Here is a 15,537-nt window from a genome sequence, read left to right on the forward strand (position 1 = left end):
CATCCTGCATGTTTGTTCCAGCTATGCTGCTTTTTTTTCAAAATTTATCCTTAAGTTTGACAATCTTTCAAACAGCTGTACCAACAGTTTCAAATTCCTTATCCAATCCAAGTTCTCTCCTTTGCAAGAGAGAAGAGTGTCATCTACAAATTGCAGATGGGTAATCGATACCTCTTCTCTTCCCACTCTCTTGCCTCTCACTAGCCCTCTCAAGTCTGACCTCAACAAAATTCTACTAAGAACATCCACTATCAGTGTGAAGAGAAAAGGGGAGAGAGGATCTCCTTAGTCCTCGTTCAGCTGGAAAGCGGTCTACAACTGTGCCATTTACTAACACTGAATGTTGGCAAGTCCTCAAACACCCCCAAATCCAATTGCAACATCTCTCTCCAAACCCACAATGTCTCATGATCTCAATCAGGAAAGGCCAATCAACTAGATCATAGGCTTTCTCTAAGTCCAGCTTGCAAAGTATGCCTTTCTTCTTGGATCTCCTCATATCCTCAACACATTCATTAGTGATTAGAATTTGATCTGTGATTTGCCTCTTTTGAACAAAAGCCTCTTGGTTGGAAGTCACCAAAGAGGGGAGAACTTCCCGAATCCTTAAAGATTAGATTTTTGTTAGAATTTTATACAAACTATTCACCAGGTTGATGGGTTTGAAATCTTTGGGATGGTTAGCTCCCACTTTTTTAGGGATCAAGGCAATGAAAGTTGAATTCAACCTTGGATTTATTATGCCCCTTTCAAAGAACTCACTAAAAACCTCAAGTAAATCTTCTTTTGGCACATCCCAACAATCCTGATAGAAAGCCATAGTAAACCCATCTAGCCCTAGAGCTTTAGCTCTATCCATGGAAAACACTGCTCTCCTAATCTCCTCCTCCTCAAAGGGTCTTTAACTGATACGATTGACCAAACCCTCAATCCACAAAGTTGCATCTAAAGGCCTCCTATAAGTTGATTTGAAATGATCCACAAAAGTCCGTGCTATCTCACATTGATCAGTAATAACTTCATCTCCTATCTCCAGTTTGGAGATGGAGTTTTTCCTTCTCCTGGCATTGGCCATTGTATGAAAGAACTTTGTGTTTCTGGCACCCTCTTGAAGCCATTTTACCCTTGATTTTTGCCTCAAGTTAATATCCTCTTTCAGTAAAATGTCTTCCAGTTGTCTCTTCAAAGCCTTTCTTAGTTGTCTATCCCTTTCCTCTAGTGTTCCTTGAGATTCTTTGGAATCCACCCCTTCAATTTGATCCACTACTTCCTGCTTTCTTGCTTCAAGTCTTCTAAACTACTCTATGTTCCAAGTCTTTATCTTAGACTTTAGGGCCTTAAGCTTCCTATGGAAAAATATTCCTTTTCAATTCCCCCTTGGCCTTTCTCCTTCCCACCATTCCTTCACTTTTTGGTGGAAACTTGGATGGGTTAACCACATGTTTTCAAATCTGAACAGGGCAGGACCTAAACCTCTTAGCTCCTCTTGAAATAGGGAAATTGGCCAATGATCCGAGGTTACCCTAGGTAAGGTTCTAGAGGATAGCCCACTCCAATGTTCCTCCCAGTCCACTGAAAAGAGAAACCGATCAAGTCTTGAGCACAACGGGGTAGTTTGGAGATTAGAGCTAGTGAAATTGTGGTGGAGAAGAGGCAGATGTTTGAGCTCAAAGGAGTTAATGAAATTGTTAAATCTCCTCATGCTTGTAGTGATTCTTTGCCTTGGATTATTTGTCTCCTTAGTGAATTGAATTATATTGAAGTCTCCACCAATACACCATGGCCCCTCCCATAATCCTCTAATGTCCCTGAGTTCTTCCCACAAATCATTCCTTTCTCTGTATCCATCAGGTTCATAAATGTTGGTTATCACCCATTCATACCCATCCTCTACCTATCGAAACTTCATAGAAACAGTGTATTTACCAAGTTGCTCTTCCACTCCTTCCACCACCTCTAATTTCTAGAGAGTGACTATTCCTCCTGAAGCCCCCACGAAGGAATCCAAGCCCAACCTATCCCTCTCACCTTCCACAAACTTTTGATTCATTTATTGTCAAATTCAGCTGACTTTGATTCTTGCAACAGAACTGTCAAGATTTTCTTTCTTAATCAATTCTTTTATCACCGCTCTCTTTCTTGCACTCCCCAAACCTCTCACATTCCAGCATAATATTTTCATTGACAATCAATAAGTTACTCCTTTTCTTTCCCCTTCTATTGCCCTCATCTTCTTCTCTCCTCTTTTCCACTAAATTCCTTGTCACCTATAATGTCCAACTTCAATCTCTCTACCTCAGTTAATTTTTTCTTTTTAGTTTTCCTTCCATCTTCAGGCTTCCTCAAAGACACCTTCAACTAATTGGGATCCTTAAACTTCCAGCCTAGTTTCCCTACAAAGGCTGCTATTGAGTCTTCCTCTTTCTCTCCTAGAACTCCTCCATCCCTCTCCCCCCTTTCTTATAAACACAAATTATCTGTGTCTCTAACCACTTCCCTTTGAACCTCTCCTGTTGTTGAATTTTGTTCTTTCTCTAACTCACTCTTTTTTAATTCCTCAAGCAACTCACTGATAAGTTACCAAATTCTCTCCCCTTCTTCCTTCTCCCCTCTCTCCTCTCTCTTTCCTCTCAAATCTGCTGTCCACCCCACCTCACCAACTCCTTCTATTACTGGCTCTTGGACTCTTGGCTTAACGGATAAGGGTGCTGGAAGACTTGCTTCAGGCAAAGGACAATTATTAGTATAAAAAACTGAAAACACCATAGTACCTGGGTTCGATTGGGAAGGCGAGAAGTTGTCTGCCATCTTTTCTTGCTCCAAATCATGAGTAGAGCCTAATACTTGGGTTGTTTCTAGGGATAAGGAAGTTGCCATGTCATTTAAGTTCTCTTGACTCACTCCAGACCTCTTTTGTTTACCCCTTTCAGGTGTGCATCTGTTCAACCTTTGGCAATCATTGTTTAGACCTTTAATTATCTCTTGCCCTTCTTGCGGACATTGAACTTGGTTTCTTCTCCCTTGACTATTAGTTTCACCCTCCATCTGTGTTCTCGGCTTCATGGTATCACCACTACCTGTGCTCGCATGTTTGGGGTTGTTAGCACTGAATTCCTCCCAGGCTTCAGATTGATTGAAGAGTAACTTAGAGTCTAAGTCTTCCAGGTCCTCCCCTTTTTTCCTTACCTCTCCCTTAATGCTCCCAAGAACAGAGTCTTCCTTTGACCAAGAATTTTCACTATTCGAATCAGCAAGGTTTATCCAGTCTTCATCGTCACCTTTAGAGTTCACTGATTTCTCCCTAGAGTATTTAGGATTAGGACGATCCACCACAGATGATTGAAAAACCTGTCGTGATTGCCATATCCAGGAGTTTTTCCTTGGAGTCTAACATGGAATAGCTGATGCAGCACTGTTCGTATTCGATTTGGAAGAAGATAAACCCAAATGATGGTCTATCACACCCTCAACCCCTTTAGAAGTCACATTTTCACTTAACAACTCACACGGCTTTAATTTTTTGTCTCTTCCCGGTCCAACCATTGTGGATCTGGTTTGATGAAGCGGCCCAACACTATTTCGGTTTAAGCCTGCCCTTTCTTCTCTGTGTGACTTGTCAATAGTATTTTCTGCCTCCAAAGTCTTGCTGTCCCTCTTGTGCTTTAAATGTTGACCACCTGTACAAGCAACTGCTTGTGCATAGCTTTTAAAATGCACCACTCGATCAACATCCTGTGGGCATAAACCTTTTATAGATTTAGCCATCCGAGCCCCTTGTTTCTTCGCTTCAGACCTCTGCATTTCCTTTTTTGTGTAACATAGGTTACGCATCTGTTCATCCTCTTGCAACATGCCACGTGAACTACCATCTTCCTGCACAGAGACAGCTTCCCCACCGGCAACTTCTTCCTTCCACCGTCGGGCTTCAACGGAGGAGGCAATCCACACTTTGAAGGCAATCCCATCAGAGAAGACTTCTACCATTCTAGGTATCAGTTCTGGCTTTGCCCCCACCAACTTTAGTCTAATTGCTCTATGGTCATTAGCATCGAATGAAGCCATTTCGCCCCCACAGTTTTGATATCTTCTTGAAGATGTTCTCTGACTAGAGATGGAACGGAAGTCCCAAAACTCTCAGGTCTACATCCTTCTTACACTACTAGTTTTTCATTACTGGTAAAGGCCTAACAATGTATTGTTATCAAGTCTAGCTCTGTCTCCACAGACGTCACAAACTCCAGAGGTTTTTAATACCCCTGTACAACGATTTAAAAGGTGCACCTGAGGCATGCCTAGGCGCACAGGTGAGGCACATTTTAGGGTATGCACCTCGCCTAGGTCCTAGGTGCAACCCTTTCAAAAGGTGCACGCCTAGTGCGCCTGATGCGCCTTGCGCCTCAGCCCAAGCATGCACCTTTTGAAAATTTGACGCTTTTTTGCTTTTTTTGAACATAGCGGCTGGGCCTTTACCAGTTATCAAGCCTAGCTGTGTCTTCAATCTTCAGGATCTTCCTCCAACTCCTTGCCGGCGTAAAAGCCATCCCTCTAATAGTTAAGTTTCTTTTGTACGTTGCCAAGTCCCTTTATATTCTCCTAAGACATCCTTTACTACTTTCTTTATATTATTTTCCATTTCAAGCCAAATATCATTGATCTTTCCATCTAAATTCCAATTCCCTTCTATTATCAATCTGTTTCTAAATTAAACTAGTTTTTCCCCTTTAGTTTTTTCCACTTAATTCTTGGACACCTATTTTTTTCCCTATTTCTTACCACCACTAGTCTATGTTGTGTTGTTAAAATTTCACTTGGAGTAACTTTGCAATCTTTTACAGATCATTTGTTCTGTTCTCCTTGTAAGGAAAAAATCTATTTGACTTATGTTTGACCCACTTTTAAATGTTATCAAGTGTTCATCCTTCTTTTGGGAAAAGGTGTTTATAATTCTCATATAAGCTACTACATAATCTAATATTGTACCTCTTGATTCATTCTTGTCCCCAAACCCAAATCTTCCATGCACTATATCATATCTTGCACTTTTCCCTATATGCCCATTTAAGTATCCTGCTAATCTTCTCTTCATTTAAAATTCCTTGGATTAGTCCTTCTAAGTTTTCCCAAAATTGTCTTTTAATGTTATCATCTAGACCCACTTGAGGTGCATAGGCACTAATTATGCTTTTTTTGATGAATGAAGATAATTTTATTAATCCAGAAAATTAAGGCAATACAGGAAACCCATGAAGAGGCACGAGCTGTTACCTCTTCTAGCAGAGTATTACATCAAGTTAAAAACAGGAATAAACAGAAATAAAATTACAGAGCAACCCAAAATAAATGTTTCCTTGAAGCCCCCCTTGCTTAGCTAACCCATCCGCTAAGGTATTTGCTGATCTTCCCACCCAAAGAGAGGTAACAGTCATGCTTCTTGCTAGCCAATTGACTTTCCTCGGTAAGTCTCTGTGTCGCCAGCTGAAGCTGGATCTGTCAGCCATCCCACAACAATTTTGGAGTCTCCTTCAACTACCAAATGCTGAACTCCTAATTGTTCTGCAATCTGAATACCTTGTACAGCCGCTAAAATCTGAGCTCTATTGGAGTCTCCTATTCCCACGGGGCCTGAAAACAAGGCTAAGATGTTGCTTTCCTTATCTCTTAGCACCCCTCCTATCCTCGATGGGCTTGGGTTTCCTTGGCTGCTACCATCAAAATTCAGCTTTGTCCATCCTTTAAGCGGAAACATCCACACTGCAGATTCCCTGTCCTTGTATGGCTATTAGCCACCGCTATCCAGTTTCTCCAAATATCATCAAAGGAAAACATATAAAAGAAGTCCATAGTTCTTAACCAATGAATGGCTCTAGTCAAGATACAACCTCAACAGCCTGAATGCTTTTTTCCTTTTCCTTGAATACCCTTGCATTCCTTTCTTTCCAGATTGTCCACAAGGCGGCTGCTCTAATACATCTCCACATCGTTTTTCCTTTTTTTGTAGGCCATACAAAAAAAGAAGGATCGAACAACTGACTTAAGTCTGTGGTCAGATTCCACCTACACCCAAACAAAGAAAAAATCCAACTCCAAATAGCACTAGAAAAGGAACAAGATACACACTAGTTAGGGGACAAACACATGAAAGGCCTTTTCTTTTGCAAGCAGCCCAAGTTATTAATCTTTCTATAAAACACCTCCCAGCAGAAAATAATAATTTTAGCTGGAACAGGTCTAGACCATATCTCCTTGGTCGGAAAACTCAACTGTCCTAGGGAAGAGCAAAGGGCCTTAAAAAAGAAGCACAAGTGAAGTAACCTTTTGGATGAGGGGACCATAAACTCACGTCCAACCTAAGAGGGTTCAAGAAGACACTGCCAAGAAGAGACAACAGATCTGAAACACTACTAAGTTTATCATCAAGCCTCTTCGGAAACCAAAGTCCCAACTTAAGGATGAGGGTGAGGTAAGAGTTGGGAGAAAATGAGAGCTTTTTCCTTGTAAAGGGAAAGAGAATAGAGAGACGGGAACCGGTCCTTAAGGGCAATGGTACCCACCCAAGTGTCTTCCCAAAATAAAACAGTTACCAGAGTTGACATCATACTTGACAAAGTTGAGAAATTGAGGGAGGATACTCTGGATTGCTTTCCAAGGAGATGCCAACGTAGCTTGACGTGATACACCCGCATCCCATCCATTTTCCAGTCTGCCATGTATACTAGCTATCACTTCATGCCACAATCTCTCCCTTTCTCTAGGCCACCTCCACAACCATTTTCCTAAGAGAGCTTTATTCTTGAGAGTTAACCTTCCTAATCCCAGTCCACCCTCCTCTTTACTCCTACAAACTATTTCCTAGTTGATTAGATGATCTTTCTTTTCCTCCCCTGGCTCCCAAAGAAAAGTTCTCTTTAATCTCTCCAACTTCTTAGCCTCCCTATTAGGAATCCCAAAGATAGAGAAAAAATCGATCGGTAGGTTCGCTAGGGTAGCTCTCAATAAAGTCACTCTACCCCCTAGAGAGATATAGTTCTTTTACCAAGAAGCTAATATTTTCTCAAACTTTTCCAGAACTGGGGTCCAAAAGCTACTCTCCTTTGGGTTAGCCCCTAGAGGGAGACCTAGGTACTGTAAGGGCCAAGAAGAAATTGGACAACCTAAACAATCCGCACAGACTGAAGAATCCTCTCATTCATATTAACACCTACCACACAACTCTTATCCAGGTTTATCTTCAGATTGGAGACATTCTCAAAGTGTTGTAGCAATGGTCTGAGATTCCTCACTTCTCGCTTGTCACCCCTTCGCAAAATATTATGATATCATCAGCAAACTGTAGGTGGGTTACTTGGACATTGTTCCTTCCTATCCTCCAACCTCTCACTTCCTCTTCCCTATTTGCCTTAGAAATTAATCTACCGAAGACATTTGCAACTAAGGTGAAAAGAAAAGGGGAGAGTGGGTCACCTTGTCTAAGGCCTCTAGAAGCTGGGAAAAAGTCTTTGACCACCCCATTAACCAAGATTGAGTAATGGCAGGAGCTAATATAACCCTTTACCCAGTTGCACCATCTATCTCCAAAACCACAACAACCAAGGACCTCTAGTAAAAATCTCCAATCCACAAGCTATATGTTTGGCATCGATGTCGCAGATTGCTGCTGATGTGTATGTTGGAAGCAACATTTTCTGAGAAAACGGTGTCTTTTTTTTGTTTGGAAACATTGCTGCCAAGTAGGATGTTTCTTGGAGCAACATCAACGTTTTCTATTTGGTACCAATGCTCCAGGAAATGTTTTCAGCACTGATACCTATTATCCAGTGCCACGTCATGTTTTGTTGGTAGCAACGAGTTGCAGCTCCAGGAAATGCCAAATTCGGCGTTGCTCCAAGCCACGTCTTCCCGATTTCCAAGGCGTGGCTTGGAGCATCGTTTTTTATGGAAAAACGGTTCCAAACAAACATGCGTTTCCTGGAGCACCGTTTTTCCGACGTGGCGCTGATGTGTTGCCATTTTCTGGAGCAACGACATCGGTGCCAAACAGACACAAGATCATAGGCCTATTCTAAATCTAGCTTACATGCAAAACTTTGATTCCCCGACTTTCTCATGTCCTCCACGCACTCATTTGCTATTAAGATCTGATTCATTCTTTGCCTTCCTTGCACGAAAGCACCTTGTGCTTGACTAATGATGGAGGGTACTACCTCGAATTCTCATAGACAACACTTTAGCCAGGGTTTTATAGATGCTTGTCACCAGACTAATCGGCCTAAAATCCTTAGAGTCCTCTGCGTCTATCTTCTTTGGGATTAGGGCTAAGAAAGTAGCATTAACTTCAGGGCGTACCTTCTTTTTATCTGCAAATTCCTGATACACCCCAACAAAGTCTTCTCTAAGCACATCCCAACAGTCCTGATAGAAAGCCATGGTGAAACCATCTGGACCAGGTGCTTTGGATCTATCCATTTAAAACACTGCATGTCTGATCTCTTTTTCACTAAAATCCCTTTTTAACCAGTTTACTTGTTCTTCAGACATCCTAGTCCAATCTAATCCTTCCAATGTTGGCCTTTTATCCAATGGTTTCCTATAGATTGATTTGGAGTGATCCACAAACAATCTGTCTATCTCATCTTGATTTGTGACTTCCTCCTTGTTCACCTCTAACTTAGCCACGAAATTTTTTCTTCTCCTCCCATTAGCCAATGCATGGAAAAATTTTGTATGTCCATCCCCTTCCTTAATCCATTTGTATCTTGACTTTTGCCTCCAAGAAATTTCCTCTTTTAGAAGAACCTCTTCCAAATCCTTCTTTAGGTTTCTTCTCAAAACCCTTTCTTGCTCACTTATAATCCTTTGGGCTTCTTTGGAATCTAGTTCCTCAATCCTAGACACCAAGTTAATTTTTTGCTCCTCTATCCTTCCAAAGTGCTCCCTATTCCACTCCTTGATTTTGGATCTCAATCTTTTAAGCTTTCTGTGGAATCTCATTCCCTTCCACTTCACCTCTCTTAAATCTTTTCTCCATCATTCCCCACTCAAGTGCACAAAATCCGGGTGAGTTAACCACATATTCTCAAATCTAAAAGGTCGTGGACTAGAGGCTAGTGTTTCAGGACTTAACTAGATAGGGCAGTGATCAGAAGTCAGAAGTAACTCTGGGTAAAGCTCTAGCCATCAGATTCTTCCAATGGTTCTCCCACTCTTCATTAAAGAGGAACCTATCTAATTTCGAACAAAGGGGGTTTTCTTGGAAATTAGACCATGTAAAATTAGCTTGTAAGAGGGGTAAATCCTTTAGACTACAAGTATTAATGAATTCATTGAACTTTCTCATGCTGGTTGTAACTGTTCTTTGGGGGTTGTTAGATTCATTACAAAACATAATTACATTGAAATCCCCCCAAGACACCAAGGACCATCCATAGACCTCGTATACCACACAATTCTTCCCACATCTCATTCCTCTCTCTGTAAGTGTTTGGCCCATAGACATTGGTTAGAACCCAGGTGAAACTATCTCCCATATTCTTGACCTTTAAAGACAGAGAAAATCTCTCTATTAGCTCCCCCACTGATTTTCTACAGCATCCTCCCTCCATAAGGTTACTAGACCTCTAGAGGCTCCCCAAGAAGGAGCTGAAGTCCAACAAACTCCTCTTGATCTCCATACACTTCTGACCCATCTTCTATCCAATTCTGCCAACTTGGTTTCCTGTATCAACATAATGTCCGGCTTCTCTCTTCTTAGTAAATCTTTAATTGCCCTTCTCTTCGAGCTGATGATTTTCATTGAACACTTCTTTCAAAAAACCCTTCCCAAAAGACTCCACCTTAGAGCAGAATCTTTCTTCTTTCCCCTCTTCCACTAAATTCAATTTCACCCTCAATATTTGAAATTAGTCTCTCCACTTCTGATCTCTTTTTCTTTTTCCTTTTATTATTACCCTCAGTATAATTCAATATCACCCTAATTATGTTAATGGTTTCTTCACCTAAAACAAGTCTAATTAAAATTTTTCTATCCCCAAATCTTTTAACATTTTCAATTTCATTTTTAAATCCTTATCTACTATTATCGCTACACCATTTCTGTTATTTATCTTTCCCGTATACCATAATTTGTAGCCTTCAATTTCTTTAACTTTTTTACTCTTCCATTTAGTTTCTTGTAGGCATGCAATATGAACCCTTCTCTTCATAGTGTCTACTAATTCCATACTTTTTGCTATTAATGTTCCTACATTCCTAGTGGCTAAATGCAGTCGTGTTTCTTGGACTAACACCCCATAGTTTTTTCTTGCTAATGATGTTCAATAAATACCAATTAAAAATGGTGTCCATTAAATATGCATAGAGGTGTGCCATGCACCCCATATAGGCTAGCAAATGCTACCCTCTCGTCAACATCTGTATTTCAAGTTTCAGGTTACACTATAATTTTCCTTTGGAAAGTTATCCCCAAAAGCAATTATGGTTCCTGTTCACTCCTTTTTCTTGCCAAAGCATCATCCATCAGTTATGCTATTGGCTGATCTGAGCATTGTTTCCAAGCTGTCGAGGTGGGGCTAGGTGATAGGGGGCGCCTTGTTGCCTAGGCGGGCAGCCGGGCACCTAGGTTTTGCCTAGGCCATGGTATTATGTTAATAAAAATCAAGAATCCTGGGGTAATTCCCTAAGTTCTATAGCAAGTAGCAACCTATTAGGTGTATATCATCTCCATGAAAAATGTATAAACTTCATTTAAAACATTGAAAATCAACATATCCATGAAAACAATGGAAGAAAGAAAAGAAATTCCAGAAAATAGAAGGGTTGACATCTATTTTTGAGTTTTTCCATGCTTATTTTTTAGTTTTTGAAGTCTTCGAGGGTTTAAGACAATATACATCTTGATTGAGCCCTAACAAATAATAAAAAGAAACTAGTATTTTAATTCAAGCTGAATAATTTAGTTTAGTAATGTCTGATTTACTATTATAATCTCAAAAAATTAAGAATATAAAAGTATCCAACAGCACAATGTAAAAAATATCTTGGCGATTTTGGCAGACCTCCATGAGCAACTTATCACCTAGGCATCACTGTACATGTTAAGCTGCCTTGGTATTACTTGATTGTCATAGTTAGGTTATATATCCTAGACGTAGTCTATTATGATATTACCTGATTGTCATACTTAGGTAATCTCTATTTTATATGATAGTGAATTGTTCTTGTATCATTTGGTGTAGCAGCGTGCTTATGTTTATTTATATGATAGTGAATTGTTCTCTAGTTTATTTATTTTTTTCGTTTGATTGATAGCAGCGTGCTTATGTTTTATTGGATGGTCGCAAGAAATTGTTGACTAAACTCATAACTAAATCACCCTGAGATGCACTCACTAGGTGATTTGGTTTATCTTTTGACTTATATTATGTTTTTTTTTTTTTTTTTTTTTTTTTATCAAAGGCCACAAGAAAGTGTTATGATTATGTGAAATCTTGCTTTACATGTTAGTCCACCTTCATATTTCCTGATATTTCTATAATGTAGTGGATCCTAGAGGTAGTCTCCATTTTATCATATGATAGCAAGTAATTCATGTATCACTTGGGGTAGCAACATGCATGATCTTGTTAGGAAATTTTTTCTTTCATTTGATTGATAGGATGTCTATTTTTTATTGGAGGGTTGCAAAAAGTGTTGTGACCATGTGGACTAATCAAAATCAAATCACTTGGGCATGCACTCACAAGGTGATTTGGTTTTAAATTTGATTATTAGCATGTTTGTGACTTATTGGAGGGTTACAAGAATGTGTTGTATTGTAACCATGTGAAATCATTAAAACCAAATCACCTAGGCATGCACTCATTGGGTGATATGGTTTTCTTTTGATTGATTGAATGTTGGTGTTTTAATGGAAGACCACAAGAAAGCATTGCGTCCATGTGAACACATCACACCACATGTTAGGCTACCTTGGCATTTTTTTATTGTCATAGTAAGGTAGTGGACCTTGGAGGTAGTCTTTACCTTTTCATTTGTTAGTTGTTTATTTTTGTATCTTTTGTGGTGGGAAAAAGGCATGGTCTCATTGGGTGATTTGATTTTTTCATTTGATTGTTAGCATGCATGTGTTTTATTGTAGGGTTGCAAGAATGTGTTTAAACCAAATCACTCAGGCATGCACTTGTTTAATGATTTGGTTTTTCCTTTGATTGATAGAATGCTTATGTTTCATTGGAGGGCCGCTTGAAAGTGTTGTTGTGTGAATTCATTGTTCATCATGTTAGGTTGCCAATGGTATTTTTACATTGTCATAGTAAGGTAGTAGACCCTAGAGGCAATCCCTATTTTTTCATATGTTAGCAGGTTGTTAATGTGTCATATGGGGTAGCAACAACAGGATGCATTCATTGGAAATTTTGATTTTTCGTTTGATTAATAGCATGTATGTCGATCACAAGTGTTGTGACCATGTGAATACTTCGAAACCAAATCACCTAGGCAAGTACACACTAGGTGATTTGGTTTTATATTTAGTTGATAGGATGTTGTGTTTTATTGGAGGGTGAAAAGAAAGTGTTGTAACCATGCTAACTCATTGGCCCACATGTTAAGCTATCTTTGTGTTCTTTGATTTCAAAGTATGGTAGTTGACCTTGGAGGCATAGTTTTCAAGGTGTCAAGGTGAGGGTAGGTGATAGTATTTTTTTTTTGAATAAAAACCATGAACCCTATGGTAATTCCTTGGGTTCCACAAAAAGCCTCAACCATCTTTTGCCATTAATTTTCTATAATCTTCACAAAAAAATGTACAAGCTTCGTTTAAAAAAATGTACCATTTTTTTAACAAAAGCGGTTATTGGGATAAGACCAAACCAGCCAAGGTCCCAGGTCACAGTTCGGCCGGTCTGGTCCGGTTTTCTAAACACTGTTTTTTTCAATGCAAAATAATATGAAATTGAAATTATAGGTCAATTTGGATTATATCCAACAAATTGTAGGTATTATTTGTCAAAAATCACTGCCTTACTGACTGGGACCCACTTGCCCATCTAAGTGCTTAAGTGACAAGGCAGTATGCTGTCGCCTAGTCCCACCTTGCTGCCTGATAACTATGTTTTTGATCTGTCAATGATTCAGAAAAAAAAGAGAAAACTAGAAAGAAAAAGAAACACAGAAATTTGTATTATGGTTTATGAGGGGGCTGATGAGTAAGCCCAAGAGTTTTTCCTTATCTTGTTTGATTTCCTTTTGGGAGCTGTATGCTGTATTTGTATTTTTTCAATTGGTGAAACTTCTTTTAATTACCAACTCAAAAGATAAAAAACACAAACAGAACCACTTTCCATGGAATAGATTCCTTACCACTTGAAAGTTGAAACTAACTGCTAACAAGGAATTGCTATGCTAACCTTCGGAGGGGAAAAATCATTTGTTAGGATGCATTATGTGCAAGACAGTCATCACTATCATCTGCACAAAGGGCTGTTCTTTCTAAAGCTTTATAATCTTGCTGATTGCTGTCATAGCCTTATAGCTGTGAGGAACTTCTGGCTGCACTCTTTCATCTTAGTGATCTTTGCCAGCCATTTTAATGCAGATTCAGGTATCTAGATCAAAGGAAGAAGGTGGTCCTAATAAAGAAGCAGGTAGGTCAAACTATGGTGGTGAAGTGGATGAACTTGCAGGAGACAAAATGGGAAGCTCATCTAATGTTGAGCTATCTAAAATTGAGCAGCTGGTGAAAGAGAAAACTTTTTCAAGGCAAGTTATTTTCTTCTGTTATTTCCTCCCATCAAAAGTCAGCTATAGTATTTTGAACTTTGGGTGCAAAATAGGGTCAATGTTTACACGTACACAAATCGATAGTTTTTCTGGAGATGTATTAGGGGCATATTTCTCATTTGTAAATTTTTTCCTTTATACTGGAGTAGTCTCAATTTTTTCCCTATAAGCTAGTAATTATTATTATCATACTTTCTTGCCAACTCTTAAATAAAACCTTTTCTTAATGCATATAACATTGTTCAAATTGTCTTATCTGGAAGCTTTAATATCTGTACAGAGATGAACTAAACCGCTTAACAGAGATATTACGCTCAAGGATTGTTGATATCTCTGATGTTGATGGGCAGAGGAAGGAAAACCAAGACATAACCTCAGGACCAGAAGCTGCAGGGGGCATATTGGTCCAGAATAATCTTAGAACTCCAGTGAGAGAAACAGCAGCAGTGAATTTGCATATAGGGGGAGCACCAAACTCTGTTTTCCGCTCAACTGTGAGTTAATATTTGATATTCAATATGGTACCTTGAATCATGAAATGTTTTTCTTCACACTTTTTTCACTTCTTTCTTCATATTTAGTTATGCTGTTCATTAACACGATGTAATATGTAAATGGCAATGCTTTTTTTTTTTTTTTAATTTTTCTAGATACATGATGATGTTGGATCTTCGCCAGTAGACATTGCAAAAGCTTACATGGAAACCCTAACATCAGACTCAGGCCTTCATTTGCAGAGCAGAATATCAAAGGATGAAAAAGATCCAGTACATATTGATGATTTTTCATCAAAAAGGCTGTTATTTTCATCCCCGTCACCTAAGTCACCCATGTGTTGGCCTGGTGCCATGGTACAAGACCAGCTTGGTTATCTAACACCACAAATTCAAAGAAACAGGATTGGGCTTCACAATTTGCCACGAACCCCATATTCTAGAACTGTTTATTCAAGGTCCAGTTCCAAGGTATATCATGTTTTAATAATATTATGTGGAATTTTATCCAGGTTTATTTCTTTTTGATATCATTTTCTTATCTTGTCAGTTGACTGCATTAGAGGGTGGTTTTGATAGATCTATCAGAATTTCACCAACAGAAGGCAATAAAAAAAATTCCTGTTTATGGTGGTAGACAGGCAATATTTCATTGTTGTGATGCTTATAAATATACCTTTAGAGCTGTCAATGGGTTGGGTCTACCCGACAGAACTGAATCAATTATGTTGGTTCTGGTTCTGATTTTTGTGTCCCAATTATAATTGGGTCAAGACCAGTTTATTATAGTTTATGTCTAAAGGGTAAATTTCATAGACAGTATATAAGATATTTTTGGTTAAAAATACTTGTGTTATCAACATATAAACAATTTGCTATTTATTTATTTTTGAAAGGTAAAAAAATTGTGTTAAAAATACTTCTCAGTATTGTACTCTTGTCTTGTTCCTTTATTGAGCCTTTTAGTCGAAGGAGGCGCAGGATCAGCTGGTGGTTTGCAAAGACAACAAATTGTAGAGTGACAATCTTCTTCCCCAGTGAACTCAGAGAGAAGTAACAGCTCCTTCAGTGAAGGGAGGTTGGATTGTCACTCGCAAGAGGTGGAGACAATGAATACAATGTAGAAGCCACTTGGGGAAGGACAAGGCCAGGGGTGTTCACATGTTAGTTTGGTTCAGTTCTAGGATATTTGGTCAACCGAATCGACCTGGTCGCGTTGGGAATTAGTCACTTGAAACTGACTGACCAATGATGAAAACCAGCAAAC

General features: G+C 39.2%; 1 protein-coding gene across 1 annotated transcript in view; it reads left to right on the top strand.

The window, feature by feature from the left end:
- LOC104595405 (nucleoporin-like protein) overlaps positions 1–15,537 on the top strand; it is a 44,426-nt gene that overhangs the window by 15,393 nt on the left and 13,496 nt on the right. Inside the window, exons 3-5 of the mRNA XM_010256131.3 lie at positions 13,592–13,755; positions 14,057–14,270; positions 14,427–14,741. Coding sequence (XP_010254433.1) covers positions 13,592–13,755; positions 14,057–14,270; positions 14,427–14,741 — 693 coding nt within the window. The remainder of the gene's footprint in view (positions 1–13,591; positions 13,756–14,056; positions 14,271–14,426; positions 14,742–15,537) is intronic.

Source organism: Nelumbo nucifera, chromosome 2 (genome assembly GCF_055504915.1).
Source record: "Nelumbo nucifera cultivar China Antique chromosome 2, China Antique-T2T, whole genome shotgun sequence".
Lineage (NCBI taxonomy): Eukaryota > Viridiplantae > Streptophyta > Magnoliopsida > Proteales > Nelumbonaceae > Nelumbo > Nelumbo nucifera.